Here is a 23005-nt window from a genome sequence, read left to right as displayed (position 1 = left end):
TTGGCGTTCTCTTGTTTGGACCTGGTATTAAATGTTGTAGAACTTGTGGTTTTTCCTAAAGCTCTTTCACCCCCTGAAGGTCTTATTTTCGATCTTGGCGGTCCCGTCCGCGGGCTGAGCAGCACGTCTCAGGTTTAACACTTCATCTCTTTACAATGACCTGACGAGGAGCTTACCGCACCACCCAGAAACAGGAACTGTACACATCAGCATTAAACAGCGCCCCATCTGTCCACTGGTTGTCTCTGGTATTGCAGCTCAGCTTCGGCCAAGTGAAAGAGGCTGAGCTTCAATACCACACAGAACCTGATGGGGTGCTGTTTTTGAAGGGAAGCAGTCATGTTTTTCTAAGCCTCTGGCACATAATACATGCCTAAGTAGCACAGCAGGCTGAGCTATTGTGTCTGGTAGAGTGCCGGGAGGAAGTGTGTTCGAAACCTGTGGAATCCCTTTATTACTAGAGTGGTTTTCCAGGATACAGATGCAGCCGCATCATCTTAAACCCCTTAAGGAAATTGTCCTTTTTTTCCCCCTTTTTTTGTTTTTTCCTCCTCCCGTTCAAAAAATCATAACTTTTTATTTTTCCGCTCACACAACTACATGAGGACTTGTTTCTTGCAGGACGAGTTGCATTTTTCAATGGTACCATTTAAGATACTGGAAAACCTAAAAAAGAAAAAAAAAGTGGAGTGAAGTGGGAAAAACACACAACTACGCCATCTTTGGGGGGGTCTACTTTCTATGGCGCACACACTGCAACAGAAAATACGCGGTGACTTTATTCTATTGCAGGACTACTTTTAAAAATAAAATATAAAATTATTTTTTGCCGCCATCTTCTGACCACGAAAACTTTTTCCATCGGCATAGTTTTTTACTGGTACCATTTTGGAGTCCATGTGACTTTTTGATAACTTTTTACTAAATTTCTTGGAGTCAGTGGGACCAAAACTGCGCAGGTCTAGCGGTTTATTTTTTCTGACGTTTACCGCGGGGGATAAATAATGTATTACTTTGATAGATCGGACTTTTATGGATCCTGCCATAAAATACGTTATTTTTTTCCAATAATTGAAAAAACTTTTTTTTTTCTTATTTTAATATTTTTTTAGTCTGCATGGCGGACTTGAACTTGCGATCATGTGATGGCTCATACAGTACAATATAACACAATAGCATTACATTATACTGCACTTTGAAGGCACACCTTTATAAGTATTTCTTCACGGCAGCCCTGTCGGCCTTCAGAGGGTCTCCAACTGCCATGACAACCAAACAGCAGTCCGCAATCGCATAGCAGAGGGGCAAATCAGGACTCCTAAGCATTTAAATTGACAGCGGCATTTAGAGGGTTGACACTGCGATCAACGTTAGCACTCATCGTGGCTTTTGCCACTGATATTCACTTTGAACGTCAGTTGCACCACGCAAATAGCATAGCGGTGCCAGGCTGTGCATTACTAACTTAGTAGCACGCTAACATGCATGCTGCAACATCTGTAGGCCATCAATAGTTGACTGGCGGGGGCCGCAGTTCAGGATTCCTGCCCATCAGCTGGTTGAAGAGGCTGTGGTGCTCCGGTGGGCACCGTGTGCTCTTCTCATGCCAGTGGCATCACATACATAAGACATATGGCCTGAGCCATTCAAATGAATGGCAGTGCAATACCAGGCACAGCCACTACACAATGTACAGCGCTGCTCTTGCTATGGACTGAAATGACAGCAGCACTCACCTGAATGCCGCTGTCATTTCAATCAGCTGAATCCGTAATAGAGGACTTCTGCTGATCAACTGTTGATGACCTATCCTGAGGATAGGTCAACAATAATTTTGGGTGCTGTTCATGCCCATCATGTGCTACATCTGGCTCTTCAGTTGTTTTCGCTGTTTGGATCCTACGACGAAGCTGAACAATGGAAATCGAAAGCGCTGATGTGAACCATGCCAAGGCTGGGGCTACATGGCTTCTTACTCCACCCCCAACACTTTTGTGACTTTTTCTCATTCCCTGTCCTCAATAACATGATCCTAAAAATGGATAGGTCGTTGCCCACCATAGGATCAGTACAGTTGTCTCCTGAAATCCTATGTGCTGCTGGCACATTGCTTTTCCAAAATGTAAGTTTAATTTTGTGACCTCCCACCAGATCAGCACGATGAACTGCTGGGGACCCTGCTCCTTCCACTATGTAACTCTCATGATCAAGTAATACAGGTGTAGTTTCCTTCTACAGTATTGGGTGATTTATCTTTTCCACTCTGCCTTTATTTCCTATATTCTTCATGATGTGTAGCAAGAACAGTGTAATGCCTCATTTCACCTGTGGGAGTGCTGCAGAGAAATAGAACACTTGCTGCCAGGTTCTCCCATAGATTACAGCCAATCGATGAGGGTCGCAGCAGTAGGACTGGCTTTGATTTGTCTACTATCAGAGCATGCTTCTAACATAAAGTAAGTAGCGCTGCAGCGTAGTCTAAAGAAAGTCAGGGTCCTACTAGTTAGACCCCCATGATCAGTAATTAATGAGCGCCCTAGTCCTGTCCATATTTGAGGACGTTATTACATATTTCTTCATATTCTCTTTTCCCCATTTACTGCTAATCAGTTACTTGTCTTCAGCTTTGAGCCTCTCGGTCTTCTCAGGAATACAAGAGGCCAACAGGAAATATAAAGAACATTCTTCACTAATCTGCCTGGGAACTCAGGGATTTGACTCCCTAAACACAGATTAGCTGAAGAAAAGTCTAACCGCTCATGAAACAGAAATTGGAAATCCATGAAGATGTCTTTCCCTCACCAGATACCACAAACCGCAAGAACACCGAGCCGCCAAGCAGCTGACAGAGAGACAAAATCCATGAGTGGTCAAATATTGCCATGACATATGCAAATGACATATGATACAATGTAACTATTCACAGAAAGATCTACTTAAAGGGAACCTGCCAAGCCTTTATTTTGATTGAGGTGAAATGTGAGATCCACCCCACCCCTGTAAACCCCACCAACACTAATTTTACAGGCTTTGAAAGAGTCAATGCACAAGATATCCAACATGTATTTGAACCATTGAGACTTGACTGAAGTGGCCCCACTAGTAAATGGCCCCCTTGGTGGCCCCAATAGTAATGGTAACCCCCTTAATGGCTCCTGTAGTAATTGTGACCCTCTTAATAGCTCCAGTAATAATAGTAACCCCCATAAGGGCCTTTGCAGTAATAGTGACCCCCTTAATGGCTTAAGTACCGTGTTTCCCCGAAAATAAGACAGTGTCTTATATTATTTTTTGTTCAAAAAGGTTTAACTTTTTTACATGTATAGCTGCCTGGACACTATTTAAATTGACTTTTTAATTAACTGTTAGCAGGGCTTAATTTTGGAGTAGGGCTTATATTTCAAGCATCCTCAAAAAGCCTGAAAAATCATTTTGCATCCTCAATAATTCTGGAAAATCATGCTATGTCTTATTTTCAGGGAAACAGGGTAGCAATAGTGATCTATCTATCTCATATCTCATATCTATCTATCTATCTATCTATCTATCTATCTCATATCTATCTATCTATCTATCTATCTATCTATCTATCTATCTCATATCTATCTATCTATCTATCTATCTATCTATCTATCTCCTATCTATCTATCTCCTATCTATCTATCTCATATCTATCTATCTATCTATCTCATATCTATCTATCTATATATCTCATATCTATCTATCTATATATCTCATATCTATCTATCTATATATCTCATATCTATCTATCTATCTATCTATCTATCTATCTATCTATCTATCTATCGATCTATCTCATATCTATCTATCTCATATCTATCTATCTATCTATCTATCTATCTATCTATCTATCTATCTATCTATCTATCTATCTATCTATCTATCTATCTCATATCTATCTATATATCTATCTCATATCTACCTATGTCATGTCTATCGGTCTCATATCTATCTATCTCATATCCATCTATGTATCTCATATCTATCTAGCTATCTCATATCTATCTAGCTATCTATCTATCTCATATCTATCTATATCATGTCTATCTGTCTCATATCTATCTATCTATTAGAGATGAGCGAGCACGCTCAGATAAAGCAGTTACTCGAGCAAGCATCGCTCTTCTTGAGTAACTGCTTACTGGTCCGAGCGTGTTTGGGTGGGGGGGGGGGGGGGGGGCGTCGGGGGTGAGTGGCGGGCGGTAGAGAGAGATCTCTAAGCAGGGGCATTGCCCCAATAAGGGCGGCCCAGTGGTCTTCGGATCTGGGCCCTAGCGTGCTTGCTCATCTCTACTATCTATCTATCTCGTATCTATCTATCTATCTATCTATCTATCTAATATCTATCTCTCTCATATAATATCTATCTATCTATCTATCTCATATCTATCTATCTATCTATCTATCTATCTCATATCTATCTATCTAATATCTATCTATCTATTCTCATATCTATCTATCTATCTATTCTCATATCTATCTATCTCCTATCTATCTATTCTACTATCTATCTATCTATCTATCTATCTATCTATCTATCTCATATCTATCTCCTATCTATCTATCTATCTCTCATATCTATCTATCTATCTATCTCTCTCTCTCATATCTATCTATCTATCTCCTATCTATCTATCTATCTATCTATCTATCTATCTATCTATCTATCTATCTATCTATCTATCTATCTATCTATCTATCTCATATCTATCTCCTATCTATCTATCTATCTCTCATATCTATCTATCTATCTATCTCTCTCTCTCATATCTATCTATCTATCTATCTATCTATCTATCTATCCATCTCCTATCTATCTATCTATCTATCTATCTATCTATCTATCTATCTATCTATCTATCTATCTATCTATCTATCTATCTATCTCCTTCAGCCAGCCAGTATGAATCCAGACAGAACATTATTAGTAGTCGCTCCCTCTCTACATTCTCCCTTTACTACCACAGAAATTGGAAATACATGTAGTTAAAGAAAAATAGACCTCACCTCTGAGCCAAGAATTTTTACTCCAAACACTCATTTTTCTCCATGTTTGGATGAACATTTCATCTTTTCACCTTGTTACAAGCCGTATGACTACACATTTCACACTCCAGGCCTTAAATATCAGACGGAGAAACATACTGTAAATGTTCTGTTCTATGAGGGATTACGGGAGGAAAGGATGAAATAAGCTCCCTGTTTGCTAACAGCGCCATATGGGCCTGCAGTCTTTGGCTCCACCACATATTTTCTTTTCTCGTTACCGTCTTGTTATTGTGGTTTGGCCATAAAAGTTTTTGAAAAATAGTCGAATGTCTCCGGAACTGGAAAGACAATAGATAGTTTATTTCTACTTTGTGTCCAACATTAAGTGTCCCGGAATAAATCTGGAGAAAGGTGGATTTGCAAGCACGTGACTCTCACAAGTTCTCGCCTCATGTCGGGGTCTATCTGGTTATGATTAGGCGACTACTTATTTCTTCATTGCTCAGGTAATTTTCTTGCAGAGAAACAGATGGACTCGGCTTTCCATAATAGGGGTAACGGCAATATTTTACTGACATTAGCACTTATATCAGGTCCTTGGAGAACAAAGGAGGACTTGGCTTGGTTCACGTAACCCGCCCACTCCAAGGCTCTTCGAGGCGCTCGATCTGCAGCTGTACAAGCAAAAAAAAAAAAACAGATTGTTGCTCAGATCCACAGAAGTGAAGTCCACGCTGTAACCATGGGGGAAAAAATAGTTTTCTGGTGAATATTGTAGATTCTCAGCCTCTCGGCTCTGATATAACATGTGCCAAAAAATCCATTCTCTCCAATTTCGAGGCATCTGGGGGAAGGTGCAGCGAACAGTGTTTAGTGTTGACTTATGACTCGATATTAGTTATTAGGAAATCGTTTGGGTCACATTTGTTTCATTTAGTGCTGAGCGTCTGGTTTATGTTTTATAAAAAATGGTTTATTTTGGGCGCCGTAATTGTTCCGGTGAGGTTATTCATTATTTCTGGGGGGATCATTTACTTTACATTTAGCTCTTACAACAAAACAATAGGTTTCAATAAGCTTTTAGGCTCGGAGGAGTTACATAATGAGATCACTATGAAAAGTAAAGGCATAACTTTTAGGATATGTAATATAATGACAGCGTTGAAGCTCAATGACTTAACCCCTTAACACCACTAGACATAAAATTGTATCCTGGCTGAGAAGCAGTTTCCTCTCCAGGATGTAAGCTTACATCCTATGGATGGTGCCAGCTCAGAAGCTGAGCCCGGGCCACCTACAGCGGAAGCTGGCTGTGACTGAAGACCGATCCCCGCTGTAAAACCCTTACATGCCGCCATCAGTGTTGATCGCAGCATATAAAGGGTTGACAGAGGGAGGGCACTCCCTCTGTGACATCATTGGCCTTTGCTATGTAATTTCAATGTAATGATAGAGGGCTGATGGTTTGCCAAAGCAACTGGATGCTGTCCTGTTCTGCCGGGACCTGTGATCCTAATACATTGGAGTACAGAAATACTGCAATGTATTATCATAGCAATCACAAAAATGTAAAAAAAAAAAAACAAGATAAAAAATTGTTTAAAAAAGCACCCAAATATAGTAATAAAAAATACCCTTTTTTGCACACTTTTCCCTCTTACAGTGCCCAGCCTACGGGTCCTGTACTGTATCATCCCTGCCAGCAGCACCCAGCCTAAAGGTCCTGCACCATATTGACCCTGCCAGCAGCCCCAGCCTACAGCTCCTGTACTGTATCATCCCTGCCAGCAGCACCCAGCCTACAGGTCCTGCACCATTTTGACCCTACCAGCAGCACCCAGCCTACAGGTCCTGCACTGTATCACCCCTGCCAGCCTAAGGGTCTTGTACTGTATTGTCCCTTCCAGCAGTGCCCAGTCTAGGGGTCCTGTACTGCATCAACCCTGCCAGCAGCACCCAGCTTACGGGTCCTGTACTGTATGCCCCTCCCAGTAGCGCCCAGCCTACGGGTCCTGTACTGTATCATCCCTGCCAGCAGCGCCCAACCTATGGGTCCTGTACTGTATTGTCCCTGCCTGCAGCACCCAGCCTACGGGTCCTATACTGAACAGATTGGGAATGTGGAATCCTAATGGAGGTGGGCTCCACTGGATTATTCAATGCTGCCAGTAAGGAAGTACCAGAACCATCTCTACCTCTCAGAATGTTGAAGAGAACGGTGTCTGCTACATCTCCGCTGCCAATGTATATGTGCCGCAAGTAAATATAACTTGCTGCGTTGGTAACACAGTTTCCTCATTGAGAGAATGGATTGACTAAGTGAGAAGCAACTTGCTGATTGAACTGTGTAAATGTTCTTCCTGCTGCAGAATATTAAACCGATTTGAGCAAGCAGACGCATGCCCTATTATTTACTAGACGGGATGTGGACCCCACATGTGTGTCCCCTCACCTCTGTAATTTATGCCCCCTATCAGGGACCACCTGGGGACAGAATCTGCTGCCAGGACATATCTCCCTAGTTCCATGCCCGCACTACCACCCCCAGTTGGCTAGCCTATACCCTCCAACAAGTGCAAAGGAAAAGGGGATAAAGTCAGTGGGGCTGCAGCTGCATAGCCAAGCAGTAAGCCCTGCTGATTTTATCCAGTGACAGGTCCTATGTGTAGGGTCTTGTCCATTGTTCCATGTAAACCATTGTAGCTGGTCAGATTGGCAATCAAGGACAGGATCAAATAGATATTAGTGGAATGCTTCCATATATTTACAAATGTTAACATTCCTTGACAAGAGGAAATGTTGCCTCCATGGTAGACTGTTGGAGTGAAGGGGCAAAGGTAATCTCTGTAGGTTCAAGGTCAGGGTTTAATGCCTGCATCTCTGGTGGTCTCGGACAGTGAAGCCACTAAAGTTTGTATCCCTGGTGATCCGAGGCAAAAAGAAAGCGCATATGTTGGTGGTCCACGGCAGTGAGGGAATAATACTTGCATCTCTGGCAGTTTAGGGTTATAAATGTATTTATGGATGCCTGTCTGGTGATTTAGGACAGTAAGAGAATTAATCACTGCATCCCTGGTGGTCTAAGGCAGTGAAGGGGTGAATGCCAGCATCCATGGTAATCAAAGGCAGGAAAGGTTTTAATGCATGCATGCCTGGTTGTCTAGGACAATAAACACATGATGGTAATCTACAGCAGTGGGGGAATGATGCTTGCATCCCTGGTGGTCTTAATGAAGAGAGTAATGCCTGCATCCTAGGTAGTCTAGGGCAGTGAGGGGATTAATAACTACATCCCTGGTGATCTAGGGCACCAAAAGGGTTAATGTCCATATTCTTGGTGGAATGCAGTGAAGGGTTTGCACTTATATACCTGGCTATTGATTAGTTGCATCCTCAGGTTCCAGTGTTGTTCCTGTATCAGTTCACTTGCGTTTTCTACTCTTCTATGGGTGATAAATTTGGTGACCGCGCAGCCAAGAAAGTGTGACAATGTTGTGGAGGAATTCCTGTGACCCCCTTGTGTGAGCGGCCGGGCATTATCCTGCTGGAAAAAGCCTCTTGGTAGTCACCATAAGAAGGACACATGTGGCTGCAAAATGTCTCTGGTAATGGGGTGAAATCTCTTCTCTGTGTCGTAGAGGAGTCTAGTGGCCAACAAGCTCTACACAAGCAGAGGAAGAGGTCACTACACACAAGGAGCCTCCGAGAGCCTCTTATAGGCCAAGGGGGGAACCACTTTTAGGGCCTCCAGTGACAAGACCGTTCATCTAATCACCACAACTCCCATCATTACAGATCTGCCTGAGATGGAACTGCAGGACAGGTTCTACTGCAAAATGACAGCTTCTTCTGGGGGCTGGATTTTTTGTTACAAAGAGTGTATTTGGATATTCACCAGTTCAAGAGCAATTCTGGCTTCCTAGAGTGATATATTTTTTGTGTTTGAATTAGGGATGCAATTACTGCTTCGCAATGAAATATAGTGAATTTAAATTACATCACCATAGGGTTACACAAGTTTAAAAATTCTTGATTATTTTTATAAATTTACTTGCAATACCGTGTTTGACCACAAGGTGTGCTGTTAAAAAGAAACATGATTATGAGCAAGAGGGAACTACAGTATTACAGAGACGCATGTAGCACAATAAAATGGTAGAAAAAAAGTACTAAAAGATAACATTTCTGAAGCAAGATTTCAAAACTGCTTTATGTTAGATGCCAGTTCGACACCTGCAACTACTATATATGCAATGTTTATAACTTTTTCCATTGTGAGTATTTTTTTCCCCATTTAAATATGAGTCTGATTTAGTTTGGACACAGTCACTAAGTGAAGATATAAACCTCGTCCTCTGTAAAATCCCCGCTAATGCTGATATGTGTTATTTGAGTTGACATGATTGAAGACAGATCCGTCACAATGTGTTAAAGCTGTTAACTACCCATCCTGCAATCATATCATGGCATTATGTTGTAGCTTGTATCCAGCTCAGACTCTATCTGCAGTGAGGTCATTGACAGAGAGTGGATCATGGGTTTTAACTGCCGCCAAATCATACAGTGCTGTAATGCTGATATCCCCTTATTTATCTGTAAAACCGCCATCCCCAACATCATGCTTGGCAGGAAGATGTACGAATAATTTAATCTGGGATTTGTATGAAGCATACTTTTCTAGGAGACACTTCAAGAGTAATAATCATCAAATTCAGTTTTTAATCCCATTATTTCTCCATTATTTTTAGTTACAGGGGTACTGAGACTTATGTTGTGATAAGATGCTATAGAAATGTCCCTTATGCACTGTATCAAAATATAACTACTATAATATTGCCCCTATGTACAAGAATATAACTACTATAATACTGCCCCCCTATGTACAAGAATAAACCTACTATAATACTGACTCCTATGTACAAGAATATAACTACTATAATACTGCCTCCAATGTACAAGAATATAACTACTATCATACTGCCCCTATGTACAAGAATATAACTACTATAATACTGCCCCGTATGTATAAGAATATAACTACTATAATACTGCTACTATGTACAAGAATATAACTACTATAATACTGCCCCCTATGTACAAGAATATAACTACTATAATCCTGCCTCCTATGTACAAGAATATAACTAATATAATACTGCCTCCCATGTACAAGAATATAACTACTATAATACTGCCCCCTTTCTACAAGAATATAACTACTATAATGCTGCTCCTATGTACAAGAATATAACCACTATAATTCTGCCCCCTATGTACAAGAATATAACTACTATCATACTGCCTCCTATGTACAAGAATATAACTACTACAATACTGCCTCCTATGTACAAGAATATAACTACTAGAATACTGCCCCTATGTACAAGAATATAACTACTATAATACTGCCCCCCTATGTAGAAGAATATAACTACTATAATACTGCCCCCTATGTATAAGAATATAACTACTATAATACTGCTACTATGTACAAGAATATAACTACTATAATAGTGCCCCCTATGTACAAGAATATAACTACTATAATACTGCCTCCTATGTACAAGAATATAACTAATATAATACTGCCTCCCATGTACAAGAATATACCTACTATAATACTGCCCCCTATCTACAAGAATATAACTACTATAATACTACTCCTATGTACAAGAATATAACCACTATAATACTGCCCCCTATGTACAAGAATATAACTACTATCATACAGCCTCCTATGTACAAGAATATAACTACTACAATACTGCCTCCTATGTACAAGAATATAACTACTAGAATATTGCCCCTATGTACAATAATATAACTACTATAATACTGCCCCTATGTACAAGAATATAACTACTATAATACTGCTCCTGTGTACAAGAATATAACTACTATAATAGTGCCTCCTATGTACAAGAATATAGCTACTATAATACTGCCCCCTATGTACAAGAATGTAACTCCTATAATACTGCCCCCTATGCACAAGAATAAAACTACTATAATACTGCCCCCTATGTACAAAAATATAACTACTATAATACTGCCTCCTATGTACAAGAATATAACTACTATAATACTGCCCCCCTATGTACAAGAATATATCTACTATAATACTGCCCCCTATGTACAGGAATATAACTACTATAATACTGCCCCCTATGTACAAGAATGTAACTCCTATAATACTGGCCCCTATGTACAAGAATAAAACTACTATAATACTGCCGCCTATGTACAAGAATATAACTACTATAATACTGCCCCCCTATGTACAAGAATAAACCTACTATAATACTGACTCCTATGTACAAGAATATAACTACTATAATACTGCCTCCAATGTACAAGAATATAATTACTATCATACTGCCCCTATGTACAAGAATATAACTACTATAATACTGCCTCCAATGTACAAGAATATAATTACTATCATACTGCCCCTATGTACAAGAATATAACTACTATAATACTGCCCCCCTATGTACAAGAATATAACTACTATAATACTGCTACTATGTACAAGAATATAACTACTATAATTCTTCCCCTTATGTACAAGAATATAACTACTATAATACTGCCTCCTATGTACAAGAATATAACTAATATAATACTGCCTCCCATGTACAAGAATATAACTACTATAATACTGTCCCCTATCTACAAGAATATAACTACTATAATACTGCTCCTATGTACAAGAATATAACCACTATAATACTGCCCCCTATGTACAAGAATATAACTATCATACTGCCTCCTATGTACAAGAATATAACTACTACAATACTGCCTCCTATGTACAAGAATATAACTACTATAATACTGCCCCTATGTACAAGAATATAACTACTATAATACTGCCCCTATGTACAAGAATATAACTACTATAATACTGCACCTGTGTACAAGAATATAACTACTATAATACTGCCTCCTATGTACAAGTATATAGCTACTATAATACTGCCCCCTATGTACAAGAATGTAACTCCTATAATGCTGCCCCCTATGTACAAGAATAAAACTACTATAATACTGCCCCCTATGTACAAAAATATAACTACTTTAATACTGCTCCTTATGTACAAGAATATAACTACTATAATACTGACCCCTATGTACAAAAATATAACTACTATAATACTGCTCCTTATGTACAAGAATATAACTACTATAATACTGCCCCCCTTTGTTCAAGAATGTAACTACTGTAATACTGCCCCCTATGTACAAGAATATAACTACTATAATACTGCCCCCTATGTACAAGAATGTAACTCCTATAATACTGCCCCCTATGTACAAGAATAAAACTACTATAATTCTGCCCCCTATGTACAAGAATATAACTACTATAATACTGCCCCTATGTACAAGAATATAACTACTATAATTCCTCCCCCCCTATGTACAAGAATATAACTACTATAATACTGCCCCCTATGTATAAGTATATAACTACTATAATACTGCTACTATGTACAAGAATATAACTACTATAATACTGCCTCCTATGTACAAGAATATAACTACTATAATACTGCCTCCTATGTACAAGAATATAACTAATATAATACTGCCTCCCATGTACAAGAATATAACTACTATAATACTGCCCCCTATGTACAAGAATATAACTACTATAATACTGCCCCCTATGTACAAGAATATAACTACTATAATACTGCCTCCTATGTACAAGAATATAACTAATATAATACTGCCTCCCATGTACAAGAATATAACTACTATAATACTGCCCCCTATGTACAAGAATATAACTACTATAATACTGCCTCCTATGTACAAGAATATAACTAATATAATACTGCCTCCCATGTACAAGAATATTACTACTATAATACTGCCCCCTATGTACAAGAATATTACTACTATAATACTGCCCCCTATGTACAAGAATATAACCACTATAATACTGCCCCCTATGTACAAGAATATAACTACTATAACACTGCCCCCTATGTACAAGAATATAACTACTATAATACTGCCCCCTATGTACAAGAATATAACTACTTTAATACTGCTCCTATGTACAAGAATATTACTACTATAATACTGCCCCCTATGTACAAGAATATAACCACTATAATACTGCCCCCTATGTACAAGAATATACCTACTATAATACTGCCCCCTATGTACAAGAATATAACTACTATAATACTGCTCCCCATGTACAAGAATATAACTACTATAATACTGCCCCTATGTACAAGAATATAACTACTATAATACTGCCCCTATGTACAAGAATATAACTACTATAATACTGCCCCCTATGTACAAGAATATAACTACTATAATACTGCCTCCTATGTACAAGAATATAACTACTATAATACTGCCCCCTATGTACAAGAATATAACTACTATAATACTGCCTCCTATGTACAAGAATATAACTACTATAATACTGCCCCCTATGTACAAGAATATAACTACTATATTACTGCCTCTATGTACAAGAATATAACTACTATAATACTGCCTACTATGTACAAGAATATAACTACTATAATACTGCCCCCTATGTACAAGAATATAACTACTATAATACTGTCCCCTATGTACAAGAATATAACTACTATAATACTGCCCCCTATGTATCATAATAAAAGCACCTTCATATATCATCTCTCCCCCTGGATTACCCAGCATATTTATATGAAGTCCAATTAGTTCTTGTAATATCTGTGTAATGACTTTCTTCCCCCGGTGTTCCTGGCAGAGATGTCCAGGGTGGACAACCTTCTTGGGTCAGTGTTAGGCAGATTGATGTGAGTAGTAATGGCTTTATCCGTAGACTTACAATATCACTTCGTGTATCAACTTACTTTGTGCTGCACGTTGTATATCGAAATGCTTTGTGTGCCATGTGGTCAGCCATGGTACTGCAAGATAATCACAATCTTAGAATGTGGGGCATAACTGTAGATCTGAACAATAGTACAGGGTTACAAGTAATCTTAACAGTTCTCTATGGGATGATGTTTGCAAGTAGCCATTTTTAAAGAGAAACAGGTATCGTAGATTGCTCTCAACTTGTACTAATGCTGCAGTTTTGCTGTGAACCATTTCTTTGTGAAGTTGTAGCCTTTTTCTAACTTGCCCACTTCATGCCTAACAAAGTATATATGCTATGTGTCTCCCATGTAAATTGCCCCATCTGTAGCATGACAATTTAAACGTGCTCCCTCTTTGCCCCCCCCCCCCAAGTACTCAGCCCTGTCTATGCTGTCAAAGTGCCACTTTGCTGTAAATGTGCCACTTTGTGAAACCCTTCCCCAGCACAAATAAATATGCTCAGTCTGTGCATTCCCAACTTTAATGTGTGCTATCTGCGAGACCCCCCAAAAGGAAATGGGCCCGTCTGCGATAAATCCCAAGGAAATGTGCGCCCAACAAAATGTGCCCTACATGCACGACTCCCAAAAATAAATATTCCCCATCTGTATGACCACCAAAGTAAATGTATGAGCCAAAGAAAATGTGTCCTGTCTGTGCCCCCCTCAAAGGAAATGTGCCCTGTCTTTGTAACCCCCAAAAGGAAATGTGCCCCGTCCTTAAAACCACCAAAAGTAAGTGATCTCGAAAGGTTAAAAAACAATTTCTATCTGCAAGCCTGTCCTGTTAGACGTTCTGTGTGTACACAACAACCTGGAATACCCCTTTAAATGGTGTCCCTAAAGATACTGACTGTGTAACTCCAAGTTCTGCTTGTGGGTGGCCATGACCCCGTTAGTTCCTGTTGACTAAATCTGTCCATGGCCGATGATCAGATCATTCCTAAAACAAGACGTCTTATTGAATTTATAGCAAAACCCTAGAACGTACAAGATAACGCATGCCAATGGATACAGCGTCCACACCCAACCCGGAGAATTGTCTCTCGCTCCACTTATTAAATGGCCATTGTGGGAAAGGGATTACTCATGTGTGGGATTGTGGTTATGGGCAACAGCTCTTAGAGCTCAATCTATATCTCAAGGTGCCAAAGACATTGGCCAAGATGGACGGAGCACCTGCACAGCCCAGCGCTGGTCAGGAGAGGAGGATTCTATGGATAGAATGTCTTCATTTGAGGAATATCTGTAAAACATTTCCAAGTGGTGACGGGTTGTGATGCATTCTTAGAACCCGAAGAGGTCATATATCACATTCTTTTTTTTTTTGCTCCATGGCAGCGGTTTTATTTTGGCTGACGGAATCGTTGAGATTGTTCAATGTCATTTGAGTTCACCGGTTGACTAATAGGGATATTTCGATCATAGCTTTCAAGAGAAACCACCTCTTCCCCTGAGACCTGTCTCCTGTGCCAAGGTGCACGTCTTCCTGGACCTCCACCGCAAAAGTTTCTGGTGCCAAATTACCAGCTGTCTAAATGTTTTCATCCCTAAGAAGCGGGCTGTTTTCCCGTTAATCATGAGATGTCACATAGTTGGAGAGACGGATGGATACAATGGCTAATATGAAGACTGTGTTGTTTTGATCACGCTTGTAGGAAAACACAAGAACACGTGTGGAGTTTTTATAGTTTCGTTGAGAACTTTTGTAATGTTCATCATGCTCTTCCAGGGGTCTCCAGAGCTCGGGATCATGTTACACACAGCACGCTCCTTCCAATAATAGGAGATTTTGGCACGGGAGGTTGTGCACAGACCCCAATTTCTCTTGTCTAAAGTTACTTCGGAGGTTCCAATGCCCTAATTATTTTCTATCCAATTATCTTCATTCTCTAGTATTACTATGTCTGTAAAATGGATATGATTGCTTCTATAACACCGTTATAGCCTGAGGTCGAAGGGGAAGATGAGGAGAACCATAAAGTCTTGGCTGCGATGTGACTATTAGACTTGATGGAAGAGTAAATCTACAGGTGTCGAGTTGAATTTCAGGGCTGCATAAAAGATTTGATGGTTTAGCAGGATATTGAATGACTGTACACCTGCTGCTGCTGCAGTGAACAGGCTTTCTGGCCAGAACTATAGGAAGAAACGTCTTCATACAGCCATACTCTGAGCAGTCGCGGGTGGTGAATGCTAGTGAACCGCTGTTGCATCACCACCCTCGGCCGGTTACAATTGCCCATAGGGTATTGCAGTATGAAGACGTTGCATCCTATAGTTCTGGCCAGATGGCGCGGCGATGACAAACGGAGGCGGCACAGTCTTTTTCTATTAAAATATAATTTTACTGAACAGTTGATTCTAAACAGTATTGCGCTCCGTTGGGGGGTTCGTACTTTAAACGTTGCATAACAAGCTGGAAGCATAACTCTCACATGTCTTAGACGTCCTTTACTTCTCACATCGTCATCGTACTGGCGGTTTCTTTCCCGCGGTACTCTACATTTTACCTGCTGCGTCACCTTCACCCTTTCTAATCCAGTTTGTATCCTGGTTTTCCTAGGGGGCTTACTCTTTTTCTGCTGTTATACAACAGTGCTATCTGCTGGCTAAAGCCAGTACTGCATCAGGTGACACATTGGATAGGCTCTGACAACAGAGAGGCTGGCAATATACAGTAAGAGAACCCTGATGGGCATCTTCCAACATCGGAGCTGTACAGCCTTAAATCATAATGTCTTTAGACATCAGACAGTGGATTGGAAAGGGTTAAACACGTGCCTTGCTGCACCACTACACATACTGCGTCATAGACATATCGTCATACACTTAACCATTATACGTCATACACATCTGTGTTAACACTTTGCATTGCACCTATGTAACAGCATATATAACACTTCAACTCTCACAAGGCCTTGCCCGACTATAAGCTATGACGCCATTGTTAAACCTCACACGCAATTATCATTACAGTCCTGTTAGTCCATTTGCCCCCCACCCTGGCCAGGGATCTCATGTAACAGAATACCGGGGCTTGTAGTCCACTCACACATTTCTGGAACCTCTTTTGCCACTTGTCATTGGTAGCAACTGTGGTGAATCTTTAGCATTGCTGCCCTAAGCCTTCACTATTCTCCTATTACGAAGCTGGTTTTTGTAGGTCACGCACTAGCCACATTGCGGTTTCGTCCCTTAAGAGTGTGAAACAAACTCTCTCTACAGCCTAAGGTTCAGCCAAAATGACACTAATTGGCGGCTTCAACGTGGTGCCCACAGTGCCTGTTCTATGACTCCCCATCCTTGATTCTGGCCAGCAGAGGGTAACAAACAGTGGTTGTCAAAGCTCTTTAGACCGGCACTGACAAACGTCAATCTCCTCCTCATCTCCACTCCACCTCCTGGCTGTGTACCGGACCAGAGGGGATGGGGCTCAAACTAGTGACCATTTTTTGCATCAGACAGGGGTGGAACACCACTCTATTAGTAAGGGGAAAGTCAGTAGCATTATCCCTTTACACAATACTGCAGTGCAATGCTACAATGAAAGTTGTAGAGTGCTGCATCCCAATTGCAATGTTCATGTCGTAGTTGAAAATGCCTGAAGAAGTCTCTGGGCATGGCGGCAGGGGTTGGCCACGGCCATTTAGCCATAGCCTTCAAGACAATTCACGAACAGACAAGATACTTGGTATTTATTGGATAAACTCAAAGAACAGCCCCTCTAAGTCCTAAAATATAGGTATGATATGTCACGCGTTTTGGGTCCAGAGCATGAGCCGAATGTAGCCCAATATTGTGATGCAAAGAGAATGTTGTGGCAGGGTGATACTGGGTCATAGTAACACCAAGAAGGCTCATTGTGACTAGATGACCACTCACGGTCCGACATTCAGGAGCCGGGGAAATCTGGAACCTGAGTGTTGGATGGTTCATGAGTATATTTTTTCTACATGGGTCATCTGAAAATATTCCCATGAGGTCTCTTTACTGTAAGTGAGAAATCACTGCATGTAATTTTGTCAGCAGATGCGTAGGCCATCCGATCACACGTATGTGCTCCTCTCCGCACACTCGCGTAATATATAGTCCTTCCATGGAAGGTGTCTTCCTATATTTCAGGTTGGAATTCATGTACATCTTTTATAGATTAAAATTGGAAACACATCCCAACCACAATTTATTGAGGTTTTTCTGGATTCTACATCTGTTTCCCTTTTGTGGTCGTTTGGGTTTTCGCTTTTACCCAATGCGTTTGATAGGTTGGCCAATCTATTAAGAGCCGAGAGCGAGGAATAAGAGAGATGGAGAGATTTGACTTTCTAATGATATTTTATATCAGTAAACTCCAGCAGCATTATTTCATTACATCGAGTCATAACAATAGTGGAGTAATCCATTTACACAACGCGTTTTAAGTTTTACTCCTTTGGAATTCTCATTATTCGATAATGAACTTCAGATGAAGGGATTTACCACTCAGGATACAAGCCGGACTACTTATGTAATCGTTTAGAGTTTGATACAATGAGGTAGAATAAGTAAAACTGAGCCCATTTTATGATTCTGATCCAGTAAATTGCCAGATGCCAGAATACCACGGGCATATCGGTTCATAGCGTCTACACTAAAAATGGAGTTTAACCATGGAAAATTGTTAAGAAAACCCATTTTATGCACTCTATTAAGACATTACGGGCTGATAAAGGTTGCTCTGGCATTTGGACCCTCATCTACCACCCAAAGAGCATGAATCAACCTTGGAGGACCTAATGCACCCAGGACAGCCCTTTCAATTTAATGGACTGTTGTGGGTGGGTATCATCTGTCAAAGAGAGCTGTCACCCGCGATGTATAGAGCAGGATTGGCTCCCAATCCCATTCTATACAATGCCTGAGTGCCCAGGATGTATGTGTAGTCCTGGGGCGTGAAGGTCTTAAAAGGCATTGTACGTAGCCCAATGATCGGGCAAGAAGGTGCCCCTGATCACCCAACAAACTGATAAACACTGCTTCATCAGGTGGTCAACTCTTTCTTGCAGCATCAAAAATCATCATGATTGGAAGACCACCATTCCGTGTAAATACTATTATTAGATAGGCCACATACTGATTCGAACCCCGGAGGTTGAGCTGTTGCTGTTGAGGCCTCACCTTGTCTGCAGTGATTCTTGGAAGAAGCTGGAAAACAACCAGGGTCAAAAAGTCCTCAAAGACACTGCAACTCCTCAGTTCTCGCCTCCATCTTGGCCTGATGGTGGTGTGCAAAAGAATTCCTGTCCCCCCCCACATAATGCTTGAACACAAACCGGTTTATTAAATGGGTCGTACCAAGATTAGAAGTGGGTTAACTTGCTGATCTATGAGGGTCTCACCACTGAGACCCCTCTGATCTGGAGAATGGTACTTTGGTGCTCCGCTCAGCTGTCACTGTGAGGGTCGCTTCTTCCCCCGCTGTGACATCACTGTGAAAAGAACGCTGGCTGAGCATGCACAGTCAGCGCCCCAGTCATTTCAATGAAGCTGACGGAAATAGCTGAGCAGCACCTGCTGAGGTGTCTCATCAGTCCTGTTGAAAGTGAATGGATCGCTGATGCGACTGAGCAACTCCTTTTAGTCTCCTCCTCACTGTGGGGGGTGCACCAACCCCACAATGAGAAGAATAGGGGACAAGGGACCCCCGTACTTGAAACTGGCAGGAGTATCAGTGGTACATGAGAGCCTGGCAGTACACTACCAGAGAATCTTTCCGTCTGTCAGGCGGCACCTAGCAGCACAAGAGGTTGCAGGAATTCGGGCCCTTCTTAATCGTCACGCTCCCTCAACAGAACATGGCACCTTGCCACTTGCTTCCTCTGTCTTGGAATTCTCCCAGTTTTAGGCTGGCTTCACAGGGCGTTGCGGAATACCTGCCTCCAAACCCTAATCATTGAGAGGGGGTGAGTTCTGTAGCGGAAACAGAGATCCAATTGACATGTCGTGGATTTGAATTCTGCGCCGCAAGAAAGTTTCCGCACAGGTTTTGTGCTGGTTATTTCCGCAGCATGTGGATGAGATTTTCAAATGCGGCAGAATTTCCGCATGGAGGGTCGGCACGGACGTTCCGTGGCCATTCCGCCCTTTGTGAACCCAGCCTTAATGTTACAGGAATGACCAATCTTAGCAAGCAATGCCTAAAGTACATGGGGAACGTGGATTCCCCCATTACACTATGGGGAATGAACAATGTCCGTCCACCATAGAGTCAGCGTCACTATTTCAAAAAAGTCTACTCATGCCTTGGACTGGCCATGGTCGACTCTATGAACCAATGCCAACCACCATGCCACTTTGTATAAGGCAGCATATCGACTGCTCTGTTTTTAGTTTATATGTAGTTAAGAATAGGCCTGATCCATCAACATAAGCAATACATTGGCAAATTGGGTTGGTTGTGAGACACCCGCCTGACATTGGAGTCTGCTGTAATTTTTGTTCCTAAGGACATGTGATTCGTCCACTTATAATACAGAAGTTTCTAGTCTAGTTTATTCTTGGGGTTGGGTCACAGTACTCCAAAGACCATTAAGATTCTTCCCAATCAACTTTCCAAGATGTATGATGGATGACACTTTTTCTTCCCATGCAGGTCCAGCAAATGGAAGGAAATCACGTCGTTGTGGGCAGCTGGGGTCTATCGCAGCTCTGAAATATGCAGTGGTCGGCCTCTACTTACTGGTCTTTCTTATCCTTGTTGGAGTTTTCATCTTGGCAGGTAAGAACCCCTGAAGTTGTCAACTGTCCATCAGATGTTCCCATCATCAACCAAATGTGTATTGCATGGTCTGTTTCTCATATTACTTACTCTTGTAAGGAGTGCATGCAATTGTTGTACTTGCCATGTGTGCTTATCATGATGACTACATGGGATTGTCGTGATGGCATTGAATAATTGTCACAATGACCAAGTGTGATTGTCATGATGGCCGTATGTAATTGTTGCAATGACTACATCGGACTGTCATGATGAACAGAGCGTGGTTGTCCCAGTGACCACATGGGATTATCATGATAACCACATTTGATTCTCATGGTGACCATGAGGGACTATCACAGTGACCACATGGGATTATCATAATGACATGTGGCTGCCATTGTGACTACAAGTGACTATCACACACATGGGATTGTCATGATGATGTGAGGATGGCTGGGGGTTAAGGTTTTGGTGACTCCCTATCCCCTGTCCTTGATAGGGCTGATTTGGCTGGTACTTGTTATCATGTTGGTAGACTCATGTCAGTTTGTGTAGACATCTGCACCATGGAAGGCGTCATGTTCTCTTTGTCTACCATGGTGGGTAAGACCATCATCATCACCTCATGACCTGGATCTGACCATAGTATAAATGGATTGGGCTGATGTACCACCTCCCTGTAGTAGCTTCTGGGGAGTGGGGAAAAGATGTGCATTCCGACATTGTTGAATGTGCAGTAAACATTTAATAAACAACAATAATTAGGTGATCCGACCGCAGAATTTGTGTAAGAGTCCATGAAATGGGAGAAACAGCATCTGTAAACGATGCAAATAACAAGGCCGTACTTATAATACTAGTAGCCCGTATTCTGGGGATAAGTGTCAACGTAAATTGCTTTCTGGCACAGCCCCGCAACGCTAGAAAGTCCCATGGAATGGTCACATATCTGCCCTTCCAGTAGGCCAGTTATGGGCAGTGTTGAGGTATAGTAGCTGATGAGGCCTGCAGAGGTGATTGCCCCATCTCTATAATGTACAGAAAGGCCATATTTCCATACTTTGCCCATGAGGTCTGTATGCTGGTCACCCATTGGGTCCAGTTTATGTAGCCCAGGAGCACTGCCTGACTTGCATCCTGGTTTCTCAGTAGCCCGCCGAACTCTGCCCACTTCCTGGAAGCCAGTCAGAGAAATCACCAGTGAAAGGAGTGGCCACATCCTGAGATCCCTTACTCACAGTGTGCACCGGGATCAGAGCGGCTAGCAGCGCAGCTGATTGAATGCCGGCAGGGTAGCAGCGGCCACTGCCGGCATTCACAAGTAGTGAGCAACTGATCGCAGCGAGTTCCAGTAGGGAGGGCTTTGCGTGCCGCCTCTGGCACGCGTGCCATAGGTTCGCCACCACTGGTCTAGAGGAAAAAAGGTCTCTACACCACCTTAGAAGGGGGTTCCTTACTGTAAGAGCAGTGCGACTATGGAACTCTCTGTCTGAAGACGTGGTGATGGTGAACTCAATAAAAGAGTGTGAGAGCGGCTTGGATGCCTTTCATGAGTGTAATAATATTATATGTTATATCACTGATTACCTCAGAAGGGTCGGTGATCCGGGGATTATTCTGACTGCCAGATTGGAATTCACAAAGGAATTTTTGTTCCCTTAAAATGAAAAAAATTAACTACTACCTCATTGTTTTTTTCTTTCTTTTTATGGATCACCATTTGGGGGGGGGGGGGGGGGGGCTGGACTGGATGAGCATAGGTTGTTTCTTTTCGGGTTTAGTCCTCCTTCACACGACCGTATGTGTTTTTAGGTTCGCCTGTGTGTGTCGTATAATCGCATGAATGAAGATTTGCTGTGCTCGAGTCACGATCTTTAGTCACGGATTTTTAACCATTCACATGGACCGCTGCAGGTATCGGCAAAAAAATATGCAGAAGTGATGAAAACCATCGATCACTATAAAATGTTCGGCATGACCAATAATGGTTAATTCGAGCCAGCTGGCTCCTTTTGCCAGCATTGTACGCTGGGTAACTCTTCCCCCTCCTTTTTTTCCTGTTTCTATTGAAGCCTATGGGAGCTTCCAGCATATTTCGACAAAAGATATGGTAATATGGTCATGTGAATGAGCCCTTGCAAACTATTACTATATTACTCAATATTTATGGAGAATCTTTTTGAAAATGGAAATGTTTGAATAATCTCCCCAAGACCCACAATCACAACTAGTCATCCCGATACCAGGCAAATATTAGATAGAGCTTTCCCCAAAAGTACAACAACAAGCTGTGAGATGAGGGGCCATGCACATGTTAGAATATTCCTTTCGGCAATCAGGCTTCCAGGATCTAAGTTCCCTCATGTGTCCAAAA

The 23005-nt window shown here is 41.5% G+C and overlaps 1 protein-coding gene across 1 annotated transcript in view; it reads left to right on the top strand.

Moving 5' to 3' along the window:
* The window catches only part of SCARA5 (scavenger receptor class A member 5), a 290718-nt gene that overhangs the window by 25789 nt on the left and 241924 nt on the right, over nucleotides 1-23005 (top strand). The window contains exon 3 of the mRNA XM_066594696.1: nucleotides 20524-20649. Within this exon, the coding sequence (XP_066450793.1) occupies nucleotides 20524-20649 (126 nt within the window). The remainder of the gene's footprint in view (nucleotides 1-20523; nucleotides 20650-23005) is intronic.

This window comes from Eleutherodactylus coqui, chromosome 1 (assembly GCF_035609145.1).
Source record: "Eleutherodactylus coqui strain aEleCoq1 chromosome 1, aEleCoq1.hap1, whole genome shotgun sequence".
In the NCBI taxonomy this organism is placed as follows: domain Eukaryota; kingdom Metazoa; phylum Chordata; class Amphibia; order Anura; family Eleutherodactylidae; genus Eleutherodactylus; species Eleutherodactylus coqui.
This window is presented reverse-complemented; position numbering and strand designations above follow the sequence as displayed.